This window comes from Ostrea edulis, chromosome 3 (assembly GCF_947568905.1).
Source record: "Ostrea edulis chromosome 3, xbOstEdul1.1, whole genome shotgun sequence".
NCBI classification, from domain to species: domain Eukaryota; kingdom Metazoa; phylum Mollusca; class Bivalvia; order Ostreida; family Ostreidae; genus Ostrea; species Ostrea edulis.
In genome coordinates this window covers 25,204,444-25,217,492 of record NC_079166.1, presented here as the reverse complement: position 1 = coordinate 25,217,492, position 13,049 = coordinate 25,204,444, and the positions used below count along the sequence as shown (strand labels likewise).

Below are 13,049 nucleotides of genomic sequence, written 5' to 3'. Positions count from 1 at the left end.
TATTTTTTCAAAAAATTCTGAAATTTTGCATGTCTGCAATTGCATATATATATATTAATTACATTTCTTTTTCAAAATTTCCCAAATTAGCATGTCTGTGGTCTGTTTCTGAAGTTATCTTGCACTACATATTAAAACTTCCTAGATTTCAAAATATTTTATTTGTACATCAGAACTTAACAACAACAAAAAGAGACTTCCTCATTACTACACTAGACTGTAAGTCTTCCCAACCATTAACACTATTTACATTCTTGTCCAAATCTCCATCACGCAAAATTACAGGCACAGTGCAAGTTCCACCACAGGATGCAGGTTAACCCTGGGCCAAAACTGGCACCCATTTACTGCAGTGAAGAAGGAAATGGGCCATATTGAAAGTGTCTTGTTGCAGAGCATAACCATGCAACATCAAGCGACTTTATTGGGTTTGAACCCCAACATTTATTTCCCAGTCTAAACCTTTTGACCATTGGGTCATGCTTGCAATATGTTTTTTAATATATGCCAAATGTCTGTAAATTTTAAACAAGGAAATAATTATCTAGTTATATATGGGGTAGTCAAGTGCTTGTGCTAAATGATATTCTGGAAAGATGTGTGTTATTTTCATTTTTTATCAGTGATATTGAATTTCTGTGTAAATGTTTTATTAGGTTTACGACCATTGTTTCCTTTAGATATTTATAAATGTCGACTCGCTGTGTCTCTGTATTTGTGGTGTGTGAGTGGTTGATAAAGGACTTGTAACAGCTTTAATAGCAAGGTTTGTGAAATAATCATTTGAAGTTTCAGATTTTGGGTGTGTCTATAGTGCTTTCAGTGTGCATCTGCCTTGAAGTGTTAGCCTATTGTCATCCGTAGACGATTCAATTTCATTTATAGATATCTAGATCTGAAACAGGAAGTGGGCAGTGTGTGTACATGTATTTACAAGTAAACAAGCGATGACGGTTAAGTCAAGTTTACCGGGACAGCTGATTTTAATTGAAGCACTAGGAAACGGATGATTTCTCATACACACTTCTTCGTAACATGTTGTGTTTAATGTGAAGGCTATGTTAAGTGCATAATTCTTCACGGATTAGAAGCTGATGATTGTTGTACAAATTATTTACAGATTTTCACTTGTAGGCAGATTTACAAATGGAGCATAGTAACTGAGGTATTTTTCTTTTTCATTTTTTTTTTTACGACATGGACATTAAGTTATAAAAACAAATTCTGTCTGATGAAATCTCTGCAGTGATTGTTCATGCTACTCTGGATAATTAATGGAACTTCCACTAGCAGGTGTTCATTATATATCTTTGTATTTAGATCAGTCTTTGCATTTTTTTGTGTTATCAAAATTGGTTTCGGAAATCCATTTTTGCATGTATACATGGATGCATGGTTTGAAGTGCCCCGTACCAGATACCCACTTTGACATGTGAGTAGGTTTCCAAGTTTTAAATTGTGAAAATCTGACAAATGATGCTACATTTCCTGATTCCTGATGTTTACATGAAAGTATGTTACCTACATGGTAATGAAGGATGACTTTCGTACATTGAAATGGGTGCATTTAATTTAAAAGCAATCGACTCCGAGTTACATGTCAGTGTCAGGAAATATTGTTTTACTTTAATGAGTGAGTCAGAGTTTAACTTGGGCACTAATCTGTCGGGGCTGAAGGACCTCTAGAGCTTCACTAGTCAATAGAAGAAGATTTTACTAGTAGTGGGGATGAATATGAGTGAATATTGAATGTTAAAAAGTCAGAAATTTCTTTTCATTTATTTATGAACAGATTTTTTCTGAGCCACACACAACATTCACAGTACAGTTTCATTCCTTTCTTCAGAATGGCGCTATCTCAGTTTTTAGCTTGGCAAAGTTTTCAATTCCCATTATAGACTGCCAATGGTTGATTGTTACCTTCAGTTAATCATATCATTTAAACACCTGGAAAATTATTGTTTTGTCTTTATCAATAAACAAACTTTTGTCACTTTGATAATAATCAGCTAGATTCTGAATCATAGGAAACGTCGGATCAATTTGCCAATTTTTATTTAGGTTATATGGACTAGCAAGCTGGATTTTAACCAAACCGCAAAAATTTCTATAGTTTCAGACTTATGGACTTAAGCTGCTTTAATTATTCTATATTTTCATAATAGAAAATTCTTCAATATTCATTCCTTAAAAGAGACCTTTTTGTGAAAGTGAAGCAGAATAGAGATGAAATCTCCACAAACCCACATCCATGATTTCCTACAGACTCATATCCAAGGCATCTCTTACACACTCATATCCAAGACGTCTTTTACAGACTCATATTCAAGACACCTACACACTCATATCCAAGATGTCTCCTACACACTCATATCCAAGATGTCTCCTACACACTCATATCCAAGACACCTACACACTCATATCCAAGACATCTACACACTCATATCCAAGACGTCTCCTACACACTCATATCCAAGATGTCTCCTACACACTCATATCCAAGACACCTACACACTCATATCCAAGATATCTCATCTCGTGATGATAAAATATCACGTATCCATTTCCTGTTATGTCCACACCAAAGTTGTTTTTTTTTTAAAACAAGTATAAAAGCAACTGCTAGTCAATCTGTTGTAGATATCGATCACATCACTGAATGAACAGCGCTGTTCAGGCCATGTCCTGTTCAGAGTCATGTTGGAAAGCATCAGACACGGATGTATGAAGAAATGGATATAGATATGCAAATTTCTATCACGTCACCAGTTACCTAATGCTATCTGAATACAGTAACTGTAACATTCAGATCAGCTGAGCCATTTTGTATATTGATAATTGTAATTGTCTGGCATGTTGTGTATTGATAATTATACCCCCCGCAACAAGTTGGGGGGGGGGGGGTATACTGGAATCGGGTTGTCCGTCCGTCTGTAGACGCAATGGTTTCCGAGCTCTAAAGCATTATCCTTTCCACCTACAGTCACCATATCATATATATGGACTACCCATGGGATGAAGATGTTCCCTATCGATTTTGGGGTCAAAAGGTCAAAGGTCAAGCACACTGGACATCGAAGTAGCAATATGGTTTCCGGGCTCTAAAGCGTTATCCTTTCCACCTACAGTCACCATATCATACATATGGACTACCCATGGGATGAAGATGTTCCCTATCGATTTTGGGGTCAAAGGTCAAGTGCACTGGACATCGAAGTAGCAATATGGTTTCCATTTAAATTCTTTAACGGCTTTTTTCATCGCATGGACATGCTGTGTTCCTAGATACCTTTTGGATCATAATACTGAAGTTTTACCTATTACCAACACCCTTTGGTAGATTGGGGTAAGCGGGGGGTATTCTTAGTGAGCATTGCTCACAGTACCTCTTGTTGTAATTGTCTGGCATCTTTCATTAAAGTGCTGTGTTTATAAACTTCCGTTTTCTTTTGATGACTGGAAATGAAATGGGAAAGTCCAAGTAAATATCTAGATGTGTACTTTTATAGTTCCTTGATTTTGAAATACACTTCAATTAAAAACTAAATAGTTCCTTGTGACTAAACAACCCATGAGCAGTAGACAATGGGAGTTGCAGTTTATCATATTTATGTTTTCTAAGAAAATGAAAATCAGGACAAACAGAAAGGTCATAAAACACAGAAACAGATCCATTCAGTTCAGACTACATTGTGTTTTTTGTGTTTTAATTCATTGTTATGACCAAGTTGGGTTTTTTGGGGTTGTTTTTTTTTCCTGATTAAATAACTTACCTACTTCATGTTTATATTCTGAATTGAATTTTAATTTGTTCCTCAAAAATTTGATTAGTTGAAGTCGCCCCATTTTCTTTAACAAAAGGATTTAATATGATGATCAAGATACTATGCATACTACCATTATAACATTGGGGTAGGTGGAGTAGAATTTATACCTTGATAATATTTGCAAAACTTATAACTTTTGTTGCCACAGATCTGCTTTGTATTCCTCTACCCAGGGGATTAATCACCAAGAAATGCCAGTATCAAGGTCATACGTGTTTCTTGAGCATGGTGAATCTTTGATCTTTTTTCTTTTAATTTTTTAGATAGAGTTGAATAGCAGACCAAACCATGCCATTCATACAGAGATGTTTGGAACCCATCAACGTCAGTCGGGTAGAGGTAGAGAAGGGCATTAAGAATGAGTTAGAATGCGTGACCAATCACACGCTGGGTAACATCATTCTGCAGCTTAGCAGTCTCAGCAAGCATGCCGAGGACATGTTCACCGAGCTGTCACAGGAAGTGGTGACGTTTACCAACCGCACACGGCAGCTCCAGGGTCGGATCGACCACCTTCAGGAGAAGGTTACCAGGCTGGACGCGGCTGGAGAACTTGGTATGGGGAAATGATGGGGGGTTAACTTATAGACTCGCTTTAAAGGAATGGTGCGATAAACACAGATGTTATGTTGACATGTTATGTGTTAATACTGTTAACAGTGAAGTCTTAGACTTGGTTTCTTATAGATTGTATCAAGGGTATCAGTGTAGATTTATGAAAGAAAATTAAGAGTGAAATTGTCCGTCGTGGAATTTCAACAATTTTAGATATTCTTTTACACCATCTTGATGCAGAGTAAAGTCCTTGTAATAACAGATGATGATGTTTATTTTAGTTTCCATTCTCGACATACAACAGAAGAAACCGTACAAGAGTTCTTCTCAACACGACCAACAAGTGGTTTCTAGATCTACAATACCTAGATGTATCCTGAAGGCTTACAGTCAGGGGGATGCGACTCCTGCTCTGGATAAACTCAATCCCTACAGGTAAAGGCATTACTAGCCAGGTGTGACAGAGTTAGAACGATATCAACCTGTACAGGTAAAAACACTAGCCAGGAGTTACAGAATTAGAACGATCTCACCCTGTACAGGTAAAGACATTACTAGCCAGGTGTTAAAGAATTAGAACAATTTCAACCTGTACAGGTAAAAACATCACTAACCAGTGAACTCCACCCATATAGGTCAAAACACTAACCGGGTATTATAGAATTAGAAAGATCTCGACCCATACAGGTTAAAACACACCACTAGCCAGGCACTACAGAATAAGAATCCCCCCCCCACCCCCAAAAAAAAAATCTGTGCTGTTAGAAAATCCGTGCTGTGACATTACAGACGTGGTTTATTTACTCGTTCTACTACATGTACAGATTAGGTCAATTATAAATTTCAGTCTATCAGAAGACAGATAACAAAAAAGGTGATCAGAGATATAAAAGATAGAAAAAATATTGTATGTTGTTAGCTGTAGTAAATCTACTGGTCACGTTATTAATATTATTATGTATATCCGTTTGTTAACATGACTTTTTTCAATACATTACAGAGAGGATGGAAGAGACAGTGTCAAGTTTTACACAGATCCGGGTTATTTCTTTGAACTGTGGTTCCAGGACATCCAGAAAGACATAGAGAATAGGAAAACAGAATTAAAGGCCAAGAGGAAAAAGGTAGTTAGAACACCTCACTGTACACAAAAATAGGCAACACAATTTCAAATAAGAAAGGCAGCACACAAAGTTTGGGGGGTATACTGGAATCAGTTTGTCCGTCTGTCCGTCCGTTTGTCCGTAGACGCAATTTGTCCAAAGTTTATTTCTAATACCGCTGGACATATTTCATTCAAACTTTATGCACATCTTCTATATATTATGTAGTTGTGCATCTCCTATTTTCATTGAAATATTTTAACAGTTATAGAAGTTACGCACATTTTCTTTTCATTTTGGGGGTAGCGCACTTATATATATAATGTAGTTGTGCATCTTCTATTTTCATTGAAATATTTTAACAGTTATGGAAGTTACGGACATTTTCTGGTTTGGTTGTACTTGTAGTAATAGACATAATTTGTCCAGAGTTTATTTCTAGTACTGTTTTAAAGTAAAGTTGGCATAACATAATGATCTTTAACAAAGTAAATATAAACTAAAGACTAGAAGAGTTGACCAGGGATTTGCAATCATACAGCCTAAAATGTGCCAAATAGTATTCATTGTTTATATTAAGCATATTTTTGATATTTCATGTACTGCTGTACTGTAGAATATACACTTCTGCATTCACATTGATTGCCCTGTAGATAATGTGAAAATATCCAATGTGCTTGCATTAAATATTTCCCATCATCTTATATGCCCCGCGGGGGGTATTAGTCCCATTAGGACAGTTCTAGTTTCCCCTCCCCATGCAAAAAAGGCAGCATAAATCCCCACCATACACAAAAATGGGGTATCACTATTCTCTACCTCAGATAATGATGATAAGAAATAAAACTTTATACAAGATATCTATGATAAATTTTCACCTTTAGGTACCTTACAAACATACAACTGAAAAACATATAAAAATTTCAATGCGGATGCATAAGACAATATATAAATATTGCATTTAGTTGAGGATAACATTGAAAATTTAATTTTCACCCCGAGAAAACCATTGTCAATGAGGGGGGGGGGGGGGGGGGGGGGGGGGGGGGACAAGATTTTCAGTCTCGTCCTAGACAGCAAATCTTATTCTTATTTCAGATGTGGAATTTACCTATCCCACATGAGGATATTTATGAAGGATTATTTATCATATTTTATCAATAGTTTAGTGCATAAATTTAGGAGCTTTGAGAAAATTCAAAATAATCAAAATTCTCGTTTGAACTTCAGTGCAAAACCTAATTAGACAGGCAGAAAGAGCATATCTGAAAAATGTTTTACACTATCAAAGTAAATTACAAAACCCAAGGCGGTCCATGAGAAAGCTATATCAAATTAGAAATTTAAAGAAAATGATACAAAATTTAATATTTTACTTCACTGTGTAGCGTAAAGCGTAGAAAATATATGATGTCACATTCAGTGACGTCGCAGCAGTACAAAATAGAAAAATCTTACATGGCTGTCTCACATTGGTAAAGTCTATCTCACATTGGCAATAATGGGAGAAAATAATTTCTTTCACCCCACATCAAAAAGGACTAGATACATATCCTTCACCCCACATCAAAAAGGGCAATACATATCCCTTATCCCACATCAAAAAGGGCAATACATTTCCCTTATCCCACATTATAAAAGGAAATTACATTGGTAAATATCCAAATATATGAAGAGTTATGAGGTCCACATATTGTTGATTTATTTGTTGTAAACATGTATTTATGCAAACTCTTGTCTAATATTTGCTATAAAGGGAAAAACTTTTGTTAATGTTGAAGATGATGATTTTTAATGTGAGATGGGTTTCATGTGAATCTGGAGGTATTTAATTCCATTCACTAACAATGCTAACTAGCAATTAGTATAATTCTTCAATTAAAAGGGTAGAATTAGTGAAAATGTAAGCATATTTAGTCTCACACATTGAGAAATAGAGTATTACAATGATAACTATACTGCTATGTTTTCAATAAAATGTATTTAACAAAAATTAATGATGATTAGTGGTTTCAGTTCAGTGATTCAATTCTTCATGCTTCATTGTAGAGACCGCAGAAAGCAAGTGAGAAAAAGAAAGTACCTCGAAAGGTAGAAACAAGAGCGGAGAGATTTAAGGATATGAAACATGGAGTAGAGCTATCGGACTATGCTGATCCTGCCAAACTAAAAATACAGAACAACCAACCACGGCCTGAAAGCTTGGAAGTGAATACAAGACATCAGGACAATATCTACAATGACCAAAGGGGCTCTAGGCCTCCCAATGGGCCCCATTATTCTCAGGATGTGTCACGACAGTCAAACATAAACATTGAGAACAACAATTATATTACGCAGACCGGTAACCACCAGTCACAGCATGTTCAGAACCAGTTATCTCCAAAGCAGGGTCGACTATCTAACATGTCACATAGAGGCTCCTCGGGAAGCATTGGTGCCACAAGGCCAAGTCAACCCCCGCCTGCTCCCCCTCCTTTCCTTGGTAATGCCGCACACCAGAGCCCAGCAAGGGACAGTCTACCGCCTCCTCCACCTCCACCCCCAGCGGAAAACAATGATCCAAGACGGTATCAGCCTAATCCGGAGATAACACGAATACCTTCTACACACAGACCGTCTCCTTCGAGGCAAGAAGTAGACTTGCTGCCCCCACCTCCCCCACCTCCTCTGAGCCCAGAGCAAAATCTTCCTCCTCCCCCACCCCCACCACCGATAAATTCAGAAGTTGCACCCCCTCCACCCCCGCCACCGCCGCCACCACCTATGCCTTTGACTAATGGTGTAGATGATGAGAGTTCTTCCAATGGCTCTGGGTCTATAAAGATGGAGCTTACTACTTCCCCCAAACTGAAACCGACACCCAAGCAACCAGCCATGTTGGATGACAGAAGTAACTTATTGGCACAGATTCGAATGGGAACTCGTAAGTAATCAATCTGTTTTCATGTATTCTCTTGTGGGATGTGCTCAATTTAGGTATTTCAAATCTCCATATGTGAAAGACATGTAGGTTTTGAAATTTCTATATTGCCGATAGGAAATACATTGGCCATAAATCTGGATTTATTTCAGAACAGAAACTAAATTTATATTTTAAATAAGAATATAAAGCTAATAATGAAGCCAAACGGCAATTTCTTGGGAGTCATTAACGGTAATTAGCATTATTGATGCATGTATGCAGATACTTTTATTTTCCCAGTAATCCTTCATAGAATTCTAAATCGCTAATTACTGTAAAAGTGGTTTTGTATGCTTTTGGTTTTTATTCGTTCAGCATTTCGTGGAGGAGGGGGGATTTTACAATAACTGAAGAATATTTCTTTCCCCCGCGCATAAATAACCACTTTTACATTTAAATTGTAGTGGATAATCATGTTCATGCACTACGTAATAGAAACCAACATTTGACTCCCTTCTATTATATAGGATACCATTCCAGTGATTTTTTTTAAAGACCCATTTTGGGTCCAAATATCGAGCCTTTCTCCTCCCAAAAATTACCACTTTTTTCCCCAAGTTAATTTGCACTTTTCCCAATAATAAAACTGATGAAAAACGTATTCGTTAAAAAATAAGTTCAATGTGAATACTTTATGTATGAAATGACAAAGACGCATCAATTCTACATGATTTTGAAAGAATAGTAAAAAAAAAAATTAGAGCTTAAAGAAAGAAAGTTAAATATGTAAGATAAAAGAAGAATGACATCAATTTGTGCTTGATTTCTTGTTTGATATAATATATTTAGCATGTTTACAATAATGTGTAGGTTTTCCCAATTTGATCAAAATATTGACGATTTTTCCCAATTTGAAAGCCACAGGACCCTTTTGAAAATATTGAAAAATTACTGCATTCAGAGGAGGAAAACAGTATTTATTTTATGTTTATATTTGGGATTTTTTTAATTTTTTATTTTTTATTTTAAAATTTCATATGATTTTTCAGATAAAGAAAAATTACGCAAGGTGGAAGAGCGGGAACAAGAAAGATCGAACAAATCGGCACCGGGTAGTAACTTTGATGTTCATTCCATCATGAACAGAGCATTTGAAATGCGCCGCAAAGTGATAGAAGAAAGCGAGGAAGAAGACGGCTCCTCTGATGACGAATGGGATTGATCAGCATTAATTAATTAATTAACGATACATTGTATATACCATTGGCAATGACTCTTGTTGATTATGTATCCATAGCAACAAGGTTTTTGCATAATTTGATTAAATCCTTCTTCAATGAAACCATAGATGGAGTTGCCAGATGTGCACATGGCAAGAAAGAATGCAGTGTGTCAGAGATTCAGTTAGTGCTGATGTATTTACCTATAATTACAGACTACTATCAAAGCATTGGTATAGACTCAAGTTATACATGTATGAAATTTGTATTCCAAGACACCCTGAAATGAATCAAAGGTGATTGCTTAATCGTGGCATAGAGAACTTTTTTTTTCCCATCCTCTCATAATGTACATGTGTATCGCTTCATTCCAGATTCGTGAATATCCTGACATTGATTATACAGAATATAACGCGTGAAATTGAACGTCGTGTACGTGGTTCAGCCAAACTATCTATAGACATCCTGATACATCTACTTATACTGTGTAATCCCATGTAGTATCAATCAGATTTGTGAATTATCTTGAATGTGAATAGTTTTAATTTTACTGCATAATATAAGGATGTGATAAGACCATACTAACATGCCTCCGTTAAGAGCATTTGATACCTTTTAAGAGTTGGACAAGGTACATACCATTCACTTCTGGATACCCAGACTATGTAGGATTTGTTGACACAGATCCAGACTATGTAGAACTAGTTTACACAGATATCCAGACAGTAGGACTTGTTGACATAGATATCCAGACAGTGTAAGACTTGTTGACACAGATATCCTGACAGTGTAGGACTTGTTGACACAGATATCCTGACAATGTAGGACTTGTTGACACAGATATCCAAACAGTGTAAGACTTGTTGACACAGATATCCAGACAGTGTAGGATTTGTTGACACAGATATCCAGACTGTGGTAGAACTTGTTGACACAGATATCCAGACTATGTAGGACTTGTTGACATAGATATCCTGACAGTGTAGGATTTGTTGACACAGATATCCTGACTGTGTAGAACTTGTTGACACAGATATCCGGACAGTGGTAGGTGTTACTGTAGGGTATTCCCTTTGTCTCTATAACTGGATGACACTTGTGTTTCGTTATCTTAAGGACAATGTACAGTCAATCTGTGATTCTTATTTAGTGGTTATCATTACTAAGATATAAAGTACTAAAACAATGATATGGCATCTATTGTGCATGTATGCAAAAATAAATTTTTCCCCTCAGAATACTCATTCTTGGAGCTTGGAGCACATCTTGCTTTAAACACTTTTTGCCTGATTGCCATGGTTTGGTATGCTGAAATGCAATATATTTTCCCCCAATTTATAAATGTAATACTTGACCTTTGAAATATTTTCCATTACAAATATACTGCTGTTACAACACCCTCAGTTGTCTTCCTTGAGTAGTGTTACTAGGTTATATTAATGTCAGTTGTTGGACTATTGTCTTCTGACATGAAATTTTATTCTAGTAAATGTGCGTAGATGAAGCCAGGATTTACCCCTAAACAATATTTCATAGTCTTCTTGTACATAATGTAACATTAAGATTTCATGTGCAATATTAGCTTTGCTTGGATGTTGGAAATTGAAGACAACTCCACCTTTATTACGGGAAATGTTGTGAGAAAAGAAGTGTGTGATAGTTTTTGTCATTATTGTGTAAGAATTCTTGTCATTTTTATGCCTCTGAGATAGGGGGTTGGGCAGATTGTTTTGTTTTTTCGTTGTTTTTTTTTGTTTTTTGTTTTTTTTTGGGGGGGGGGGGTGTTCCTTTGTCAATCTTCAGCTCAAACCTTGATCGTAATGTTTGAGACATAGAAAACTTGAGACTTCATGTATTAAAAGACCAAGTTAATGCTGCTTGACTGATAGAGATCAAGGTCATATCCCAAGGTCAGATGTGAAAGAATTGAACATAGCCATTATCTGGGGCATAGCTGTCTGTTTCCCCTTGGTGTTTTTTGTCCATATTCACATTAAAAAAAAACCTCAAAGGTGACACAGTACAAAGAATATGTATACATCTTTTTATGACTTTAAACATAGGATTGTCTTCAGAAACAATGTGATAATTTTCCTGTATGTGGTGAAGAAAATGCCCATATTTTGTGCCAGCATTAATCAATGTCTGACATTGCCAAAAAGTTTATTCATGTTTTTTAAAGTATTTTAAACTGGAGTCGCCTTTTTCTTATAAACATCTTAGTTTTGTTCTTGCATTTTAAAACCAGATGTGCAGAATTGTTTTCTTTTCTTAAATTCCTACCAGATTGTTTGGTAGATAACTTTTCAATGTCGACCTAGGACAGGGATGCTGTAGACTCTACCTCAGAGATGTGCTGTCTTTATAGGTTGCGTTGTATATTTATACTGCTTTCAGTATTGTCATTCACCTTCTATTTTACAGATATTTATTGAAAATAATGCGATAGTATTCAGTATGCCCTACAGCCGTATATTGATAATTATAATTGCAGTAATTGCTCATTCTGTATGTCCATTCGTACCACGATAATATTTCTTGTGTAATTTAGATTGATTTCAGAAACAAGTTATTTTCAGCAAACAGTTGTATCAGCTTCAGATAATTTGTATCTATAAGAGAACACTCAGATATAAATGATGAAAATTGTATTTATTTGCAATCAGTACCAATATGCAATTTCAGATTGTGTCTTTATCTGCAAATAACATAAAAAATGAACGAGATTTTTTTTTCTTTAGCTCTTTATCCAAGTTATTCCCCTTGACTTCTTTTGATTTGTATATTCATAGATACATGTAAATCAGGATATGACTGTATCAATCATCCCATAGTCGAAAAGAATAATCATATAACCATTAATACTTATATAATTCAGTAATTGTGTGTATTTGATGCAAGAGTTGTCCTAGTTTGGTGGGAGGGGGTGTAATTACTTGGTCGGTTTCAAAATAATTTTTTTTTAATTTAAAAATTAGATATAATTAATGACACTGCATATTAACTTGGTTTTTTTTTTTAAGTCCATACCTTTCTTTTGTAAGGTAAAGACATTTGATTATTAAAAGTGGATTTTAATGCAGTTCTTGAACTCTTAATTTATTTTTAGATGAAAGGGAACATAACTTATTGTAGATGGCATTCATTGTCCAATGGTGCTGTCTTATAGAAGAGTGTTAGAAACAAGCATGACAAAGATCAAAATTGATTAGTATTAGGATTTTTACCTCCTGCACCCACCACTCTTTATTGTGTACACAATGCATACACTTTCAATGACACGCTGAGAATGTGTTATTTAAGTGCTTACACTTGTTTCACTAATCTACAGGTGTATTTATGTGGGGCTTTTTTTTTGCTTGTTAGACGAAGCAGGACGTGATGACATCAGAATAGCTTTTTCTCTTGTTGTATGCAATAAACTTGGCTTTATTTTCAA

The 13,049-nt window shown here is 35.7% G+C and overlaps 1 protein-coding gene across 5 annotated transcripts in view; it reads left to right on the top strand.

Moving 5' to 3' along the window:
* LOC125673935 (actin-binding protein WASF2-like) overlaps window positions 1-13,049 on the top strand; it is a 17,554-nt gene extending 4,505 nt beyond the window's left edge. For 2 of the 5 annotated variants that reach the window (XM_048910895.2, XM_048910898.2), the window contains exons 2-6: window positions 4,091-4,383; window positions 4,664-4,817; window positions 5,383-5,506; window positions 7,535-8,411; window positions 9,440-13,049. In XM_048910895.2, coding sequence (XP_048766852.2) covers window positions 4,116-4,383; window positions 4,664-4,817; window positions 5,383-5,506; window positions 7,535-8,411; window positions 9,440-9,612 — 1,596 coding nt within the window. In that variant the 5' untranslated portion in view covers window positions 4,091-4,115 and the 3' untranslated portion in view covers window positions 9,613-13,049. The other 3 variants (XM_048910899.2, XM_048910896.2, XM_048910900.2) reach the window with 3 other exon arrangements.